The sequence below is a fragment of the Rhipicephalus sanguineus genome, chromosome 7, assembly GCF_013339695.2.
Source record: "Rhipicephalus sanguineus isolate Rsan-2018 chromosome 7, BIME_Rsan_1.4, whole genome shotgun sequence".
Lineage (NCBI taxonomy): Eukaryota > Metazoa > Arthropoda > Arachnida > Ixodida > Ixodidae > Rhipicephalus > Rhipicephalus sanguineus.
Genome location: NC_051182.1, coordinates 61,983,840 through 62,005,158, shown reverse-complemented (window position 1 = coordinate 62,005,158; position 21,319 = coordinate 61,983,840). Strand labels below are relative to the sequence as shown.

The 21,319-nt window shown below is 45.8% G+C and overlaps 1 protein-coding gene across 1 annotated transcript in view; it reads left to right on the top strand.

The window, feature by feature from the left end:
* The first annotated feature begins 1,874 nt into the window (after positions 1–1,874).
* LOC119398718 (glucose dehydrogenase [FAD, quinone]-like) overlaps positions 1,875–21,319 on the top strand; it is a 30,120-nt gene continuing 10,675 nt past the window's right edge. Inside the window, exons 1-2 of the mRNA XM_037665540.2 lie at positions 1,875–2,084; positions 10,063–10,265. Coding sequence (XP_037521468.1) covers positions 1,907–2,084; positions 10,063–10,265 — 381 coding nt within the window. The 5' untranslated portion in view covers positions 1,875–1,906. The remainder of the gene's footprint in view (positions 2,085–10,062; positions 10,266–21,319) is intronic.

Sequence of the window (21,319 nt, the reverse complement as noted above, 5' to 3'; positions counted from 1 at the left end):
GTTGCCACTTCTATTTACTATTTCACTCGAACAGTGGTAACATCTGGAGGACGCCAGGCAGAACTGCGCCTTCGTGAATTTTGCCCCTACAAGGTACTTTTTTTCTGCAAGGCAAGGCGACATGAGGGAGCTTTTTATGTCATTAAAATATCGAATCTGATCGCTGTTGTCGCGCATTGAAATCTTATGAGTTTGCTAATTACTAAGCCTCCGCGGTGATTTGGATAGTATTTATTCATAGCAAAATTGTGCACAAATCGATGCACATACCTAGCTCCTGAGGGAAAGGAGAACCTTCCGAGAACTTAATTTTAAACAATAAGGCGGGAAGTTTGCCCTAAGTCGCGCAAAGCATGGCGCAGCCTAGCAGAGGCCCGTCGCCGCTGGTACTCCCCGTCGATCGACACGTCCAGCTTCTAGATGCGCGGCTGCCTCCTCGGGCGCACGCACTTTCTTAGGACGCCAAATGACTCTCTGCATACGATCACCCCGCCAGGGTGGTCTAGTGGTTATGGCGCTCGACTGCTGACCCGAAGGTCGCGGGATCGAATCCCGGCTGCGGGGGCTGCATTTTCGATGGAGGCGAAAATGTTCGAGGCCCATGTACTTAGATTTGGGTGCGCGTTAAAGAACCCCAGGTGGTCGAAATTTCCGGAGCCTTCCACTACGGCGTCTCTCATAATCATATCGTGGTTTTGGGACGTTAAACCCCAGATATTATTATTATCTCAGGACACGATCGGGCACAGCCAGGCTATGCACTTTAGAGCGGAGGTTGCGCGCGATGTCCCCATCAGTTGGCGTGGCTTAGTTACTGCGAACGCGCACCTTGACCAGGTGGTGCGGTAAATGGTCGCTAGCCAGCGCGATGCTTGCTTCAGGTTTTTTTAATCCCTTTTCCTCTCTATCTACTTCTTTCTCTCGCTTTCGTTGATGTTCTCCGTGTCACTTTCTTTCTAGATTCCTTGCTCTCTATTTCTTTCTTTATCATTCTTTCTGTGCTACGCTTCACTCTCTCCCCTCCTCCTCACCATCACATGTCTCCTCTAACGCTCGCTTCCCTTTCCCACACCCTTTGCTATACTATAGAAGGCTGTGCTCTGCTAGCGTGCCTGGATAGCCGAGAGGTTAGCGCGCTCGCCTTTGGATCGAGGGTACGCAGGTTCAAATCCCTCCTCGTGAAGATTTTTATGTGCAAGGATTTTTCTCCCTCTCTTTCATTCTCTCTCTCTCCCGGTACTCGTTGTCACGGTTATTACAGGCGCGCCGTAGCCGTGAGTGGTGGGATTTGCCGAAATTCTGTTGCACGTACCCGTTCATGATGATGATAGTTTTCGGCCATGATCAAACTTTTTACTCCGAGCTAGAACACCTTCGCTGTTAATACTTGCGGCAGCGATCTTTTTATTGTTTTGTTTATGTAAAAATGCAAACATGAATCTGTAGCATTTGTTCTCAGGGATGTGGTATTCGTACTTGTGGTAAGTAGCATGAAATTTTGCTAACAGTATGTAGGAACGAAGATAACAGCATTGCTGTAATAAATTTCTCTGTACAACTCACAGTCCACTGGAGAACATACTAGCAGTATCCGCGCCTGCGCACCAGGCGTGCTGTTCGGCATAATATTTTTTTTTTCACCGAAAGCTGATTAGGCGCAACGTCAGCACGTGGAAACGTTGTTCCTGTTGTCACCACAGGAAGCACTCCTTAATGCGTCTAATTCAGGCGTTAGCAGAAAAAACGCCAACGTGAAAACATGCAAATGATAGCAGAAGGCCAGTTCATTCATCGATTATAGTTGTCGGCCACGTGACTACCTTCCGCCGAGCGCTCGCAAGCAGTTACCTCGTTTGCGAGCAAGTGGTCCACACGTGCTGTTTCGCAGCAGAACGTTTAACAAACGATGCTTCTCGATTTTACCTGGGACACTCTGGGGGGTGCAGTTAGCGTATTTGGCTACGGCTTTGAACCGCTGCTCACTTTCCTCGGCACTTTGGTATCAATCTTTCGACTGGTGAACTTGCCCACGGATCTGGCCGTCGACACGCCCATCCTTTATCACCATTATGACTACGTGATCGGTAAGCAAAGCTGCGTTGTATTATTTCACATAATCTGTTGCGTCCATCATTAAGGCACATGTTTCGCACCTACGGCCCAATCATGCCTCGTGTCGTTTCGCGAACATGCACTCATGTGCTATGGGGTGTCAAAGCCACCCTCATAGCGAGGGGTAGGGGGCTTATGAAGCCTCAAGCCTTACTCCCCTTTCCCTTCGACTTTACGTGTACGCGGCGGAAATCAACTTGTATTTTGTCCGGAATGTATCTGCACGCTTGAGAGAACACTTCGACGGGAACATTGTGCTTTCGGGCTCGCTGTCGCCAGGCCTATGCACCCTTAGCTGCCTACCCCTAAGAGCTCCATCGCATACAGCGCGAGGTTTTGGCAGCGTTTTGATGGCGAGCGTGTGCATGGCAACCCGTGGCCGTGTTGTGTATGACTGCGAGTGTTCGACAGGCAAAATTACGTCTCAAAACGAAATACATTCTTGCTATGAAGCTACAAATATAAGACTAAAAGTATCATGCTGAAAAGTTACACCTACTAACACGTTGTAGTGTTCTTGCGTGTCCCAAGTTGCCTGCCTTTATCTAGCGCTCTATCTACATACGTGGTAGTGTACACCCTTCCAATTTTTTAATACTATCGTGCGAACGTCGAACATGGGATACGGTAGTTCCTAATATAGGCCAGAAGTAACGATATCGGCAGTACGACAATCACCGTCATACAGGTTTTCCGATCACCTGATCGCACTTCTCAGGCTGACAGTGCGTATACATCTCTAAGCAAACGTCGTAGCAGACGGCGCTCGCGCCCGAGTGTGCTCTCTGCACTTGCTCATCATGAAGGAAATCTCGCCACCTTCCGCCAATGTTAGTCGCTGAAATGGCAGGGGTCAATGCGTGCATTAAATTATTAAAAAAATTGCAAGGGTGGGCAAGCAAGCTTAAACATCATTTCTGCATAGCTTCAAATGGAAATGACGCTCTTAAAAGAAAGCAAATATACTTGAAAACGGTAATGTAAACAAAAATTGCGGCAGATCCCAAGCATTGTCAGAATTTATTTCATTGAGGTCACTCAGCGAGAAGCTGCTTTTTTTAGCTGTGAGCGACGCGTTAGTCTATAGACCAACGTCTATTTGTTAATTGAGTGGTTGTGTGCGTATGTGGGCTTACTGAGCATGTCGACTGCACTGGGGCGTAAGACATCATTCACACAGCCTCAAACGCTCCGTCGCGTCACTGTTACGTCAAAAAAACTTTGAGCAGGCGCGATGGATCAGTGTATAAACAGGCGACGGCGGTGGCAACGTCGATAGTGGCACGTTTTTATGCAGTGTTGACTGACTGGTCCCATGGTCGCCTAAACCTAGAGAAAGGAAATCAACATTATGGATTAAATATGTGAAATAACTTCTTGTCTGTGTAAGGTTTGCGTAAACTAAGAATAAACTGTTTAGTAGTACACCACGAAGAGAACGTTTATATTACTGTAACGCACCAATTTGAAGGATTTTCTTCACGTCGCCTGCCATGACAACCACGTAACAGCTTTCGTGGTGCTGAGCACTTTTATGATGCTGCCGTTGCTTTGCAAGAGGGCAGAGCGACGACCGCACGAAGCTCGGCGACGAAGATATATGTGGTTGTGAAATATGTGCACGCATCGCACTGGGTGAATACATCTGATTGGTGCAATCTGCACCGTGCCTGCGACCTAAACGTAGAGCACCGCGATACGTCGTTATGAACCCGTTTTCGAGGAGAAAACTACCAGGAAATCCTCTCCCCTGAAGAAAAGCGGTGTCGTGACGGTGACTCGACGGAGCGTTTGACGGCTGTGTGAATGAGGCATAAAGTGTAACTTATGGTACGACGCAACGTCGGCACTCCGTTAGAACACAGACGTCATTTTTATCATGTTCGAAACGAAGTCCACGCTACGGTGCGATGATGAACCGATGATTAGTGGCGTTCGTTGGCGTATTGCCGCAGAGATGAGCAACGGTTGAATACGTTGCTTCCTGTGTTATAGATGTACTACATATCTTGACACCATTATTATGGAAGATGATAGCCGAAGCGGCACCCACAATGGACGTTAGAGATGAACGGCCACCCTAACTGATGTAACATAATCGTCAGCACAACCGCTTATTCAGCGCATTTATTTGCAATCTGCACCGCATCACTGATTGGTGAGGGTCGTCGCAGCATGTTTGTCAGCGCTTGTCTGCTATATTAAGATCGCCGACATGTCTTTCTTTTGCTTTAACCGCGCAAAGTGCCCTACAATATTTCCAGTTTTGTAAATTTTCGCATTTCTTTTGTTTGTAGAATAGACTATCAATCGCGTGTGGCGTATACTGGCCCATCATGACCTGCTCTATGCGGGTAGCTGTCACCAGGGCTGGGCAGAGATACTCAGAAAAGTATTCCGGAATACAGATATCGAAATACATGAACTGGAAGCCTAAAATACAGATATGAGATACATTTGCCTTTAACGTAACGGAATATTTCGGAGATACTTTTGCAATAAGACGAAAAAAGTATTCCGGAATACAGTTACAGTGATACAGATACTGGAATACTTTTTTATTTGAAGGATGCTCGTACTACACAAAGACACTTATTAGTGCAGCAGTTACAGCGCATCGAAACGTTCAGTTCATTTATTTATTTATTTATTATAGTACACTCAGCGTCATTAAGATATTGCAGGGGACAGGGGAGGGGTGGACAAAGTACATAGTTAGCAATAATGACATAATTACAAGCATCAACTGCAATAAAAATACACTATTTCACAGCAACAGTAACAAGGATTGGACACCCAAATCGACACACTTGGCGAACAAACTAAGCTATGCTAGAAATAGCACACTAAGCAAATCACTCGAATCACTAATGAACGCCCGTGAATTCAGAAAAAGCACACATTTGTTTTGAAGATCTGCTTTGCTGATAAGGTTGCTGTGTAGGCTTCTCAAATAGGCTGTCTTCTAACAGTGTCGGTTCAGCCTCAGCACAAGACTGACGAAAGAAAAAAGTCTACCTATCGCTGAAGGCGAGCACAAATTCGTGTTATAGTGAATAGATATCGCCTTCATAGCCGGATTGCCCAGCAGCGTGGCGCTATCTCTTCTCGGGCCATCTAGATACCGAAACGCTTCCGCCCTCACGTGGGTTGTTCTGAATATTCAGAATTCGAAGTCTCTCCCCATCTTCGGAATCCACAGCCGTCTGACCCTATCGGCTTCAATGGAGCTGTCACCACCACCGACGCTACCAGCACCCATTTCAGAAAGCCGCAACAAGCGAAGTCGGCTCCGGCGGTGGGGGAGCCTGCTACCACAAAAGACCGTTTCACGTATGTAATCAATTAGGAACGCACCTTGACATTGGAGAGGTGGCTGAAAGCACGTCAAAGATAGCCATCTTCTAGTCACTTCCGCCGCGACTACGGGAACTGCTTTTGGAAGTGCCGCCGCTTTGAGAACTGAATGCACGCGCAGCATTGCAAAGCCTGTTCCAAGGCGGTATCCGCGCAGGGGGTCGCGAAGTAATAGCTTGCCACCCGAAAAAAATTAGGAATGCTGCACTGACCTTGACAGACAGCGACTTTCGTCGGAAGAGGCCGACAACACTGCCCCCGCGATTCTGCCATCTGCGGCGTCGCGCGCTTTACCACACGGACCATTCTGTGCTTCTGCGGAAACCATCGCCGCGCTATCTGTCGGCGACCGGCGGCGCGCCTTTGCTTGTCTTGGCCCAAAAAAGAAAAAAAAACGCCATTCCCCCATTGGAAACACGTCTCAACTCATTTCCGACACAAAAAAAACAATGTAACGAGATACCCGTGTCCAGCGTGGTATCGTGATACAGGCGATACATCGTAAATGTATTTCACTACTGAGATACAAATACATTTTTAAAGGTATCTCGATACAGAAATACAGATACTCAAAAGTATCTCTGAAATACTATCGCGATACTCTTGTATCGCGATACTGCCCAGCCCTGGCTGTCACACGTGAGGGGGTGAAAGGGTTTCATGATGCACATGAGACGTATATCACGCTGTTAGTTTCGTGACCTGTCGACCAGGTTCCCCAAACACTCGTGTCCTCGTATGCCAATTTTATTATTAACAATGTTAATGAGTTGATCAAGGCTATGACGTAATGACGTCGTGGGTGCGACTCCCGTTGACAAAACTTTTTTTCTTTGCCGTCTGATTGTGTGCATTTTTTCGACTTGAATTCCATCACGGAAATGCGTCACTGAAGTCTTGGTGGCCCCGGCATAAAACACGTTCGTGTTAAAAAAACCGCATGGAAATTACCAAGCACTGCAATGCGAACCACGGATCTCTCGACACGAACACGTGCGTGGAATAACCTCAAGCACAAATTAAACCGAGAGCACTACAAAACTGGTAAGCGCGACATGTACTGCATGCATGACAGGCTCATTCTGTCTATTATTTTTGGGATCGTCAACGTGTTTTGTATTCGGCATATGAGTCAGTGCTGAGCGTAAACACGGTCGTATTTTCGTTCAGACTTCCACGCCTTCACCGCCGGGGCTTTTATTGCGCACTTGTGAGCAGTAGACGCACCCTGTTACGTCAGCCAATGCGGCCACTTGACAAAAGTCCCGTAGAACATTAGCGAATCTCGCCGACAGCGCTAAGCGCGCCAGCTGGAAGTTCAGGTGCTTCGCGATGAGCAGAGTCACTTTTCCATCCGCACGGCACACCGTCACACCGGTGGCTGTCGCAAATGTACCAGCGCCGTAAAGCACGAGACCATGGGGGTCCCAGGCCGTCCTCTGTTGTCGCGCTTTCTTCGAGAGGCAAGATGTCAGGACTCGCCATAAACAGTCACAGCTACTCCTTAAAGAGTAGCGCCAGATTCCCCTCGAGTAATTAGTGTAAGGCACTGTTGGGTTAGAAGCAAGGGTGCTAAAAAGGGCGAAGAGAGGTCATATCTTAACGAAGGCTTGCGAACAATGCCGTAAAATCAGTGTTGTAGGCGTTACTGAAAAAAAGTAACTAAATACGTTACCCGTTACACTATAAAAAAAGGAACGCGTTACCGCCCTACGTTACCTACAAAAAAATGTAACGCGTTACCGTTACCGTTACCGAAAAAAAGTAACGGACGTTACCTCTGCCGTTACTCCGCAATCATAAATTATAATCGATGTGTCTTTGCTGCACGAACCCACAATAGCAATAATTTAAATCTGAAATTTGTTTCACATAAAACTTCTAACCCAAACAACGAATATACCCAAAATTCTGATCTAATGAGTATTACTTGCACAAATGTACCGGACCTCAGCAATGTTATAAGGGCTTAAAGTTGCCTTTAGAGTTACGTGTGATGGCTTCTGACTCTGACACATGGTGAAGCCGTTTTTGTCAATGTGACATTATACAGTATATGAGAGTCAATCATCAACGCTATTCGCAAAGAAAGCATCAATGAAATCTCAAGAAATTTACAATAATTCAGATGGTGTGCTTCTGCTAGCAAAATAAATGCGCGAATTTTGTAGTAATAAAGAAATGCTTAAACGGGCTAGTTACGTAAAAAAATATCTGTGCATAAACATTTTTTGTTCACTTTAACCTGTATATTTACCGCAAAAATTGCGAGCGTTTATGTGAGGGTGTTCAAGATCAGCCTCACTCGCTCAGGAGTTCAATAACCAGAAACTTCGCTGCAGTTGCAGATAGAAAAAGCAAAATTTATTTTTTAAAACAAAGTTGATAGGCCTTATCAACTTTGTAGCTACTATAAAACGTCGCATATTTAGACATTTTTCAAAAACAGTTTCCTTAGCTCTACAAGTTTCAAACAATGTTACTTTACTCTTTGTTGCGCATACATTTAATACACAAAATATCTTCTTTGTAACGATAATATTTGTGTTTTACAACGTCGTGAACTTTCGAGAACGACAGGTAATGAAATTGGTCCCTCCGGATTGAATGTGTTTGACATTTTTCCCTCGTAAATTATGCAGTTAATAAGGAAATTAAGTTCCTTTTCGGGCTACTGGCATGGGACATGCATAAAATATAAAATACTCAATTAAACTTAAAATGTTTGTTTTCGGATCCGTGTCGATCTCTCGTGTAATCACCGGTTTGCAATAACCACGATTAGTACACTAACTGCGGTAATGTCTGCCGTGTAGCTACCTGTAACCGTGGTTAGCCGTAACCGTAGTTAGCTCAACCGCAGTTAAGGCTGTTCGTGTGACAGCGGTATTAAGGTAGTGAGTAAAAAAAAAAGATTTTTTTGCGTTACAAGAAAAAGTTCTACGTTTCGCGTCCCGCTCGCACTCTTTTTCAGGGTTTTCTTCCAGCCGGGGGTCACCCCAATTCTCCACAATAAGGCAGACTCTTGATCGGCAGCGCACCTGACCGGTTGACGTCACCGGCTGTCGCCTGGATCGGCCAGAATTCCACAGAAAGCCGCTTAAGTCGACGACGTGGGAGTTGTCGAATTCGATGCGGTGGTCATTTACCATGCTATGCTCAGCGAGTGTACTCCTTTGTCACGCGAACTTGCGGGCATCGTTTTTATGTTGTCGCAGCCTTTCGGGGGAGTTCTTTGTTTCCCCCACGTACAAAATTTCACGACCAGCACGTGGTATGGAGTAAACCAGCCCCTGCGCTTTCTCTTCGGCCGGCCTGTCACTTGGGCACGAAAAGGCGCAGGTGCCAGCAATCCACCTGCTACATCCACTTCCACGAGAAGCATGTCCGTACAGTTTCTCATGGCGAATTATGCGGCTTTCATCAAGCTTTGTCTGGCGATGGCCAAAACCTCCACACAAGGAGTCGGCGCGTCTTAAGAAATTGGTCCCAACAATTTCCACAAAAAAGAAAAGCGATTCCGCCCGTGCTTTCTTGGTCAATGCCTGGCAGGCCGACAGCAGTCCGACGCTGCGACAAAAGAATTTGTCGGGGCGAGCTCTAAGAAGACTGCACCCCCAGGATGAAAAAGTAACGAGTAACGTGACACCACACGTTACCGAAAAATGTTAACGTAAGTACGTTACCCGTTACAGTTTCTAAATTGTGACGAGTACGTTACTAAGTTACCAAAAAAAGTAACGCGTTACCGGTAACGCCGTTACTTGTAACGCGTTACCGCCAACACTGCGTAAAATGTTGCGCAGTGTGCTGGAGCGGCCCCCACCTTCGGGTGCCTCGATTCCAGCGCCGCCACTTCAAGGCGGACACATCGAGGCGCCCTGACGTGTACGGATGCTATGAGCGTCCCCCTTTCCTACGGGGCGGTGACATGTGGGGCACCAGGCCCCATAAAAAAGAGCAAGCTTTTCTTTTCTTCTTTAAGCTGGCGTAATGCCTTCTCCACTACGATGAAATCAATCTTACTATAGAGAAAAACAAATTCACAGCCCACTTCTCTGCCCCTTACCGCAGATTGTCCTTACTTTTCCAACTATTCACTTTTGTCCTTTCTCTCTAGCTTTCTGCCACCAATACTCTAACCGTCTTTTTCTTATTTCTAACACGGGCTTGTTCACCTTTCCATACTTGTTCCTAAAACACAAGGCTTCATGTAGGCTCGTGCCCAAACGTGCACCTGGGCGTATATCTCCGTATTCAATCAGAACAGGCTTCGTCGTTTCCTTATCTTCCCCACAGCATGTGCATTGTTCTTCTTCTTTGCTGAATCTCGCTTTATAACTACGCGTTCTAAGGCAACCGGACCTCACTTCTAACAGTAAAGCGAAGTCGCTTTACTGTTTGCAGCGCTTAGTAAAGCCACACAGCTTTACTGAGTGCTGCCTGGCGGCGGCTGTATCCGAGACCGTGTCTATTCGAAACTTCTGCATTTCAAACGGTGTTTATTTGAGAATTCTGAAGTTGAGACTATGAAAGCATAAATACTGTTTATTTCGTTTCATGAATTCCTCTACACTTCACGCCGTCTTTCAGTAGGCGGAGGCTCGGCGGGATGCGTGCTAGCCAATCGCCTGTCGGCCGACCCAACCAGAACGGTGCTGTTGATCGAGGCCGGAGGAATGGAGAACGCTTTCGCGCAGGTTCCGCTGTTCGCGCCGCTGCTCATCGGGGACAGGTTCGACTGGAAATACTTGCCTGAGCCGCAAGAGCACGCCTGCCTTTCTATGAAGGATCAGGTGAGTATGGGAGCTCGCTACAATCACTGGCACGTGATCGGTTCTCCCCTTACGACACCTATTCCACCAACTTCGGTAGCGCTCCGCTAGTGAATACACAGGGTGTTACCAATAAAACCAATTCGGCAGATCCCATGCCTTGTCGGAATCGGCTTCATGCGAAGCGGTCAGCGAGTAGTTGTCTATGCTGCATTTTTTTTTAACTTTGAGCCAATCGTTACGAGGTGGATCGACGCCTTTTAGTAAGAGTAGTAGTTGTGTGCACATCGTGGCCTTATTAAGCATGCCGACTACACTGGCGTTTAAAGGGTATCTTACGGTCTGGCGTAACCTGAGCCCTCCCACACGTCAGTATTATCGAAACGAAGTGCACTTTACGGTGCGATGATGTGAATATCAAACGCAACTTTCGTTAGCCTATTCCTCCGAGGTCGAGCAACGCTTGAATATAGTTGCTGAATCATAGCGATAAAAAATCACAGCGTATCCACGGAGTGAATAATGATGAGTGGGCGAAGCTGCGGAGGTTCATCGGTAAAACGTGAATCTTCCGTGAATTCTGCCCAGTACATCATCACCGACGTCAGATCGGGGGCGTTTATACTAAAGGTTCGATGAGAGTTATGACGACTTGCAGCTCACTTTAATTTTACATGTACGCTGTGAATTTTCATTGTTTAGAAAACCATTGCTTTAGAAAGCATCTGGCGTCTTTCGTTAAGCAGCTGGCGTCTTTTCGTTTTGCTTTAGAAACATCTGGCGTCTTTTCGTTTTGCTTTTAGAAAACATCTGGCGTCTTTCGTTGGTTTATTTCATCAATCAACGGCGTTTTGAACAAAATTTTTATTGTTTAATCACGCACAGGAGAAATCTCACCAGGCACTACCTCGGAGGTAAACAATGGCTGCTAATGGGAATGAGAGACAGAAGAAGTCGGCTTTTAGCTAACACTTACACTTCTACTTCTACTAACGTTTCCTACTGGAACATGCCAATGGCTGCTAATGGGGAATGAGAGACAGAAGAATTCGGCTTTTAGTTAACGCGCACGCTGCGAATTTTTTATTGTTCAACAACGCACAGGAAAAGTCTCCCACCGGCACCACCTTGGAGGTCAAGATCTGGTACTAGCGTTACGACTGGTTACGCACTACGACTACGAGGGACGAACGGGTGCCGCTTTAAGGAGCTTCGCCCCTAAAAAGTAATGTTTATTAGACATCTATAAAAGCGGAGTTCAACTGGAACCACAATCGAAGCTAACCCGGCATGACGTGTGTATCACAGGGGTACATATGTAATGTTTATTGCTTTGTTATAAAATTACACAGGTAGCCAGCATTGCAACCACAGTTGACGTTGCACCGATATTAAGCCTGCATGGGGTCTTTTTCCAAAGCAGCTGCTCGACCTGACGTGGCTCTGCGGTAGAATAACTGACTGCCACGCAGAGCACTTGGGTTCAGTTCTTGCTGGGATCCTGATTTTCATTCTTCGCATTAATCGGGTCAATGCTGACGATGTAGGTTTTCTTTACACTCTCGCATTTAAATTGCCAATGGCTGTTCTTGCCGTTCCTGGGAAGATATTAACTATCAGTCACGTGTCTGTAGGAAAGGGTTTGACGACGTACCGACAGGATTCTTATGTAATTCATGTCATGACCAGACCATATTTTTCAAGCCCTCCTACGCTCCCACACCAATTTTGGTTTACCCCAAGCTAAGGAGACGATCACGAGAGCACCGAGACGTGGGCGGACAGACAGACAGACAGACAGACAGACAGACAGACAGACAGACAGACAGACAGACAGACAGACAGACAGACAGACAGACAGACAGATAGATAGACAGATAGATAGATAGATAGATAGATAGATAGATAGATAGATAGATAGATAGATAGATAGATAGATAGATAGATAGATAGATAGATAGATAGATAGATAGATAGATAGATAGATAGATAGATAGATGGATAGATAGATAGATAGATAGATAGATAGAAAACGCACAAAGTGCCTTGGGATTGCCAAGAAATGCTTCGCATCTAAAAAGCACCATGAATTAAACAAGTAAGCATAGGCGCTACGCGTCTCCACTTTGCGCAGTATTGTTCTGAGCTCATACAGAGCACGTCAGAATATTTTTCCAAGCCGCAAAGCTTGGCAACTAATGAAGATTGGTTAATAAACTTTTAAATAGTAACTCCTAAGAAAAATCTGAAATACTGAAGTTGTAGCGTTTGTTCACAAACAGTGTTTTCAATCCATGGTAAGACAACTCCCATGCTTAATTTTTTTCGCGGCCTTTATTAAAAGCGCGCGAATTTAAAAAAAAAATAACACGGGACTGCCGCCTAACACGCGGCACTTTTTTAGTGCCCTAAAATGTAAGTTGAGCGAAGGCTCATTCGCGTACGTAAATCGATTGAAAAGGCTGTCGGTGACAGCGATGGACGTTAAGCCAGGGGGAGGAAACTCCCTATACTTCCCATGGGACACGCTCTCGCATGCTGATACGCTGCGGCAGCGCCGCTTCCACCACTGGCGGCTGCTTGGTATCTGCTAGAAATAGTTCACAAACAAAACATTTCTTTCATGACGTCACTGGTGAGGTCATGGGAAAGGGAATAGTGGGAAAGGGCACGAAACCGAGAGGAGGAGGGTCGTCGAGGAAGCCCCCTTTGCCACTTCGCTTGCAAGCGGAATGTGTTCGTGCTATCTTGTAAGTCCGCTGGCCGCTCGGGCGACGCGGCCATTTGATAAATTTAGTTAACTACCTTTTTAATTTTGATCGTGCGTTGTGAAGTCGACAAAATAAAGCTGATCGGCTTCTCATAAGGCAAAACTTGATCAAGACAAGTAAAATTTAAATCTTTTTGTTGAATCATATCTTTTGTACTAAAAACAGAGACATACACGTAGTGTGAAAGTGTCAGTCTGCTAAAGCAGCTTTAATTCAAAACTGAAATATGCACATAATGAGCAAACATTGAACACAGAATATCCGAACCAATGCGAAAATTATTAACAATCAGAGCAGGCCACGTTGTACTTGACTCAACCACGTCTGTTACGACAGCGAACATATTTTTCCACAGAACTTACTACCAAACAAGACAGAAGTTCAGGGTAAGATGGGTGCTTGAATAGATGAGAAATCGTTGAACAGGGCATGTCGCTGGAGGCAATGCTTCGACAAGTTGACTTGTCTTCGTCAAGGCAGCAGCCTTGACGAAGACACTTGACCACTTGACGAAACGTTGGCCTCAGCGACATTCCCTGTTGAACGATTTCTCAAAGCATCAGTGAGTCCATTACATGTATTTCAGTGACAGTATTAGGAGTAAACGCCCACAAAGTTTCAAACTGGCTACATGCATTTCCGTGAACACGAAGGAGCCTATAATTGCTTAACATCATTTAAATACATGCCCTAAAATAAAAGATGAACAAACTGTGTCGCCGAACCAACACGCATCAAAGCCTTTCATTAAACGTATTTTGCCGGCAATAGGTAGGCTGTTGTGATGACAAATTAGTCTAGCGACACTAGGCTTATCTCAGTCTATTCAGGCTTGCAGATAACTGGATTCACTCATGTAATCATGCAGAATGAATACCTGCTCAAATAATGGACCCAAATACTTGTGCTCACCCGTTGTCACTAGGCAACCTGAAAAACCTTCCCGGAACTGCAAATCCCTGGGTTAACACACCACACTCTAAGCCAAATGAGAGCAACGGGGGTATAGGGGTTCCTCCTTTGAGGGAGTAAGTGCATTGCCACTCCGATTACTCTCCGAAAAGGAGCAACGGCAAGGGGATGAACCGTTGCTCTCCTTTCAGTTGCTCCTTGAGGGGATGAACGGTTAGTCCACCCAGTTGCTCCTTGAGGACAAACTGTTACTCCTTCCTGATGCTCCTCAAGGAAGCAACAGATGCTCCTTCCCGTTACTCCCTAGTTTCTACTTGGGTAAAAAAAAATCGTTTTTTTATTTACTTCTAGAGCATATTGAGGTTTATACATACATTTGTTTGGATGCACAAACGACATACAGACATCCCATTTAGAAAGAAATTTCAGAAAATTTGCAACAAACACACAGGATTCGAACTCGCGACCACTTAACCGCCATGCGCGTACGCTAGCCACTACGCCACCACACGCTACGGCGCTGTCTGAAAGGAAACGGGGTTATGTAGGTACCGACGGGTCGTTGCGCGTTCTGACACGCTAGTGAAATGAGCATAGGCGTGCAGAACCAGTGGTGATGCTAGAAAGAGAATAGAAAGTAACAATGTAAACATCTGAAAACGTCAAGGTAATGAGTGTCTCGCGAAAACACAGGCTTTGCCAATGCTCCTCTTTGCGCTAGCTAAAAGGCCAGCAATTTCTTTTTTTTATTTTTTGCCCCGAGGTGTGTTTTCTTCTTCTTTATTATCATTATTCTTATTATTATCAGTATAAATATAATAATAATATTATTTTTTTTTTTGTGGAAGAGTCGCCTCCCCTTTGAAAAGACAACACCACCCGAGCTGATAACGTCCATTTGCTCCGAGATTAAACACAAAGTCAAACTACCGGGACCGATTGCGATAGCTGCCCTCCCTCCAAAATCAGCCAGTGACAAGGTAGAGATAACCGGGGGGGGGGGGAGGCAGCGGCGTTAGTTCGCTGTCAGTCTTTCTATGCATCGCGATATAAGTGTGCGTTGCGTGATCTGTGCTGCAACCATGGGGTCGGTGCTTTTGCTGCTTTGTAGTGGAGACTGCCATTCAGCATAAAACCGCAAACGTAGTCTATCAACTGTTTACTTCTCTCAACCGCTTGTTTGTTGTGAAGTATACACGGAGTCTCGCGAAGCTTCGCATTTTATTGTCACATTCTCAAGCTATATATTTATGCCAAATGTTATACGCAAACACGTCATTTAACTTGCGACGACAGCAGCTTCAGGTGCTGGCGTTCAATGCAACCATGCCTTTTATTAGGAGCTTTTAGCTTGTATTAGGGGCTTTTAGCTTTACGTTACCGTGTTACGAGTTGCCGAAAGGAATCTGCGCAAGCGCGGGCCTTTACGGAACGTGGACTACTCGCCGGATTGACTTTGCGTTTACGGCCCTATCTCTCAAATCCACCATCGTTCACGGCTACTCGCGATACCCGCTTTGCCGAGGCTCCAGCCTCCTAGTAAAAATAAGCCGAAGTGCGAGCGCCAATTGCGATCGCACTTGTCTCAGCGGCTAAGTGACCTAGAACTAGAAATAGAATACCGAAGCCGTAAGAACGCGAGAAGCCTAAATACCCCGACAGGCTGGATAGGTGATGCCATCTAGCGGGAACAAGATGAACCAGGCAAGCAAAAAATTGTTATTGCAGAAACATCGTGCGTTCTACTTCTCTACTTCTGGTGTAGAAGCCTTGCCGCGGTATAATTACAAATAAGTTACCTTTTCAATCATTTTTCTTCCTGAAAAACACTATATAGGCGAAAACAAACGTCTCCATGACATTATGGTTGCACGAAGTGTCACAAGATGGCAACACTATCGTGATTTTGCCGCAGCGGTGATACAATCTTATCTAAATTAAATATAATTTAAATGCCGTTATCATCACCATCTCATGATTTATTCAAACGTAAAGGTATCCGTTTACGTACGTGCGTAAACGTTTACGTACGGGGAGCTAAAACTTTTCTAAAACATGGGTTCCGGTAACACGGTAACGTTAAAAAGTATGCGTACAAGCTAAATGTCCCTATTAGCGGATGTATCTCTCTGTTCAGTTTACAAAAAGTAGTTTCCTTACGCCAGCCCGCAAGAAAATGTGGCCCATGCATCGACCGATACAGGGTGCGTCCTGCAGGAGAGCAACGGTTGCGCGCCGAGTGCAACCGTTGCTCTCCTGCAGGACGAACCGTTGCCATTCGTCCTTCTGTTGCTCTCTTCCAACCTAACACTAAACGCTTACTCCCCCAACTTGAGACATGTCAGCCATCTTGTTCCAGTTGGTCTTTTTGGGGAGTAACAGTTGGTCTTTAGGACTAAAACCCGCCGTTACTCTCATTTTTTCCATTTTTGGCTTAGAGTGCACAGAGCCGCGCAAGACATGTGATGCCCTGATTTAGCCATCTTCGTGCAATAGTTGGTTCGCCTCCTCGATGTGGCTCCCTGCGACTTTCGTTCTCTACACGCCCTATCAGATGTCATATCTTTGCCGTATTCATACTTGGTAGGTGAACCGAGCGAAATAACCGAGCGCGATCCAGCTTGTGATATCGCGGAGCGAAGGGCGAGCGGAGGCAAGAGCTACGAACAGAAGTCGACCAGTTCGAGCGCTTCATCCGATTTAAAATTGACGAAATAAGAAAAGAAAAAATAAACAAAAGAAGAGTTCTTTACAGCTGAATGAATTTTTTTTTGTAAAATCTCGTGAAAGACAATAAATGTGAACATCCAGATCAACCTCATTTCGTTCAACCAGATCTTACGATGCGCGGCAACAGCTACAAGCGCGTATGTTCCTTGAAACCGAAACCGACGCCTGGTTAAGCGACAAAAGGAGCGTACCCTTTCAACAACAAGAAAAAAATTCTTCAACGAAAAAGCGGCGGCGTCGGAGCAAATGCCACATGAGACCATAGGCCTCACTTGGTGCAGCATAGGCCATTTTTCTGTCCTTTGTGTACCAATGAAGAAACGTATTGGAAGAGGCGAGGGTGACAATGTGACGGAAGGACCGAGATAAAAGATTCACTCACACGTGGCGGCTGCCCTTTCGTAGTTTTTTTTTTTAGACGGTACACCCCTACCATCACTTAGCGTCCATTGCACTCATCGACAGCCTGCTCAATAGACCTTCGTGCGGAGCAGCCTTTCGTAACTCGTTCAACTTACACTTGAGGGCGAATTTTTTAAATTCGCGTGCTTTAAGGAAAGGCCGGAAATAATTAAGCAGGGGAATTATCTAACCATTGTTTGAAAAGTTCGATGTTTCTGAACAAGCGCTGCAACTCTTGTATTGAAGATTTTTCTGTCGAGTTACTATTTAAAACGTTCATTCAGCAATCTTTTTTGATTACGGAGTTTTGTTTATTGGCAAAAATATTGGAGACGCGAATTGGAGACGCGTAGTGTCTACGCTTAACGTTTTTAATACGTGGTGCTTTTTATCAGAAACACAATGTATATACGCAGCAAGATCGTGGTTTTCGGCATGGGGTACAAAAACTTATCGTATAACAATGTGGGTGCAACATGCCAGTGAATAAGTGCGAACCCAGGACAGCAGGAGAGCTGAACTTAGTTTAATAAAAGGTGCCCCCAACTAATTCCCGGTCCTCAAGGAAGTTCATAAATTTTATTTCTATATCCAGCGGTTACCATGTCTTGTTCTTTGTGTTCGTGTTTTTTTTTTTCGCTGATACCTTCCACCTTCGTATGATGTACCAACGAAGCATGCAGCGTAACTAATATATGTCTCAACGCTAAAGTTATATCGCCACGCATTTGTGACAGTGCGGTATTCAGCAGTCTAAAGCTCGAACTCCCGACTGGGCGAACTTGTGCCCGGTAAAGCAAGTAACACTGACCGTACAATGATAGCGGCCAGCGAAGTCGTCTCCCGTCCAAATCTGCGCATATTAAGTGTCACCAACTCACGTATAAATCACGCTACATTTCAGCACACTCGCTGAATTTCCAACCCCCCGCGGTAGTCTAGTGGTTATGGTGCTCGACTGCTGACGCTCTGGTCGCGGGATCGAATCCCAGCCGCGGCGGCCCCATTTTGGATGGAGGTGAAAATGCTTGAGGCCCGTCTGCTTAGATTTAGGTACATGTTAGAGAACCCCAGGGTTTCAAAATTTCCCGAGCCCTCCAGTACGGCGCCTCTCATAACCATATCGTGGTTTTGGGACGTTACCTGCAACAATTATTATTATATTGCTGAATCTCGCCCCCGTACCAGATTAGCCCCCATCGTTCACGTGGTGCACGCAAACTAAGATGCTCCAGAAATGCCCGATACTTTCAGGGGCAGGTTGAGCCTAACGATGTCACGCGCAGCAGCTTCAGCCGGTGAAATCTAGTCATGGGGCAAAAGAAAAGAACAAGCGCAGCGTCGATATGCGACACTCGGACGCTTGCATTTCAGAGGAGACTGAACAAAAATGCTGCGCTAATGTGAGTTCTTGCTTAGACCCTGGTGTAGTTCTAAATCCCGCGCTAAATCGTGCGCTATTATCGTTCTTGTGTACGTCTTCGTGTAGTTCTTTTATTCTGCGCCTAATGCAGCTCCACTACCGTGAAACCTGAGAAAGTGCGTAGCACGGGAAACCCAGCGATTCCCTCCGCGATCGCGCTCTTGGGGAGGCGGTGGTGCCCTCTCTTGCGCGGTACGGGTATCCGCCGGATGGTTCAGAAGCTTGTTCGCAATTTCAGGCGAAATATTGTGATTAATTATTAGTAATTTTTTAGTTATATCATTCTGGGACTTCTCATTTTATATTGCACTGGTTTTGAGCATCTTTAGCCTTGCTTTAGGCCTGTATTCACTGTTGTGACCACTGCGTGACCATGTGGCATAAGACAGTCGACGGACGACAAGCCGGGCCTCTAAGTGTATATTATGTATACGCACGTAAGATACAAGCGCTCTTGCTTGCTTCCGCAGGTTGTGCGTTGAAGAATGCCGTGTGGCTAAAAAATGTTTAGCGGCCAACCATGGCGTGCGTTCTTCTCGATACGTGTTTGACTGCTCGAACCGCCCCTATGGCTTATCTGCTAAGGTGTCGTGCTACGAAGCTAACCAGCGCGGATTCTATTCCCGGCCTCAGGGGCCACATTTCGATAGCACTGAAATGTAGAGAAATGCCTTTGTACCCGCATCTAAGTGTCTGTCAGGAACCGCACAAGGCCATAAATAATCCGGGGTACCCCACTAAGGAACATCCCACAGTCATATCGTATGTTTGGCACTTAAAAGACCAGAACCCATTGCTGTTAGGCAGATGATTCGGGCTGCACTAGCCCTCAATGAGCACTCACTACGGCATGAGTCGTGAAAATCATTTTCGAATATCGACAAAACAAGTTACCCTACCACAGTTCTAGAAATCCGTCACTCTAACAACCAACTCTGCATGAACTACTCTAGTGATGAGAACTGTTACTCTGTGTCAGGGGCCTAGCGGAGGTTCAAGCCCCCCCCCCCCGAATTTTTTTCAATTACGCATGTGTATATGCACACGCATACATACAAACGCAAGCACGACCATACATAAAGTACGGTTGAACCCCCCCCCCCTCTCACAATAAAAAGTCTGGATACGTTCCTGTTCTGTGGTGTGAACGGCATTGTTTGCATCTATGTAAAGGTTTCCTTTCGCTATTTGCATGCGTTTCTTTCCAATGCCGCCGTTCTTCGTCATTGTCAGGTAGTGAATAGTATATTTGTACTCGTTAACTGTCCTACCTCCCCTTCATTAATTTCTGTCTACCAGCAAGATAACACCCAGAACTTAACTTGGTAATAGGGATGATCGAATAGTTAGTTGTAGAACCTAATCAAATACGAATCGAATAGGGGATGGATGGATGCCATGAGTGTCCCCTTTATAACGGGGTGGTGACATGTCTGCAACTAGGCTCGAAGAAAAAAACAAAAAAACCTTCCTTGTTTATGTTGGCCTAATACCTTATCTACATTGATTAAATCCATGTTATTATACCAAAAAATATAAATTCACGTTCCATCTCTCTGCCTCTCAAGGCAGAATGACCTTATTTTTCCCGATTATTTTTGTACTTTATCTCTGCTTTTCTGCCACCAATACTCTAACCATCTCTTACTTATTTCTATCGCGGACGTGTTCAGCTTTCCATTGTTGTCCCTAAAACCCAAGGCTTCCTGTAGACTCGTGCCCACTCGTATACCTGGGAGAATATCGCCACATTCAATCAGTACATGTTCCATCGTTTCCTTAGTTCCCCCGCAGCATGTACATTGTTCCTCTTCGTTACTGAATCTCGCTTTATAGCTACGCGTTTTAAGGCAGCCCGACCTTGCTTCAAACAGTAAAGCGCTTCCCCTTGAATTATCATAAAACCTTTCCCTCCTTATATCGTTTTTTCCCTTTCGGTAGTTACTCAGAGCCGGCTTCTTTTCCATCGCTGTCATCCAATAAGTCCTCTCCGCCTCTCTGACCTTCCGCTTAATGCTCCTTGTTGCCATATCGCCCGCACTGCTAGCCGTATATTTACTGGTGAGCCTCCTAGTTCTTTTTCTCCACTGCGTGTCAACGCTTTTTCTATACAAATACCTGAAAACCTTCTCTGCCCATCTACTCTTCTTCATTTTCCTCAGCCTCTCTTCGAATCTCATTTTGCTCAGAGCTTCCCTCACTTCAAAGCCTGTCCATCCCATATCACCCTTTACAGCCTCATTTGTCGTCTTCCCGTGAGCGCCCAACGCGAGGCGGCCCACCGTCCTTTGATTTACATCCATTCCTGATTGTACCTCTGACTTCATGCACACCACTGAGTTCCCAAATGTAAGCCCCGGGACCATCACACCTTTCCACAGCCCTCGAAGCACCTCGTACCTATTGTATCCCCATAAAGCTCTGTGCTTCATAATTGCAGCATTCCTCTTTCCCTTTCCTACCGATGCTTTCTCTTGTACCTCCATATATCTATCCCCCTCATTTACCCATGCTCCGAGGTACTTGTACTCGCTTACCCTCGGTATTTTTTGGCCCTGTATTAAGACCGCATGGTCTTCGTGATCATTGAATACCATCAATCCACATTTTGTTGCACTAAATCCTAGTCCTAGAGCCTCATTTTTCCCTTCCGCATATATCAGCCAGTCGCTGTATATCATCTTGACTGTCCGCAAATAAGACAATATCATCAGCATAAAATAGACATGGAAGCTTCTGCTCAACCATCGTGCCGACCTGTTTGTGCGATAAATTAAATCCAGTGTTGCTACCTTCTAGCGCTTTTTCCATCCTCACCATGTACAGCATGAATAACA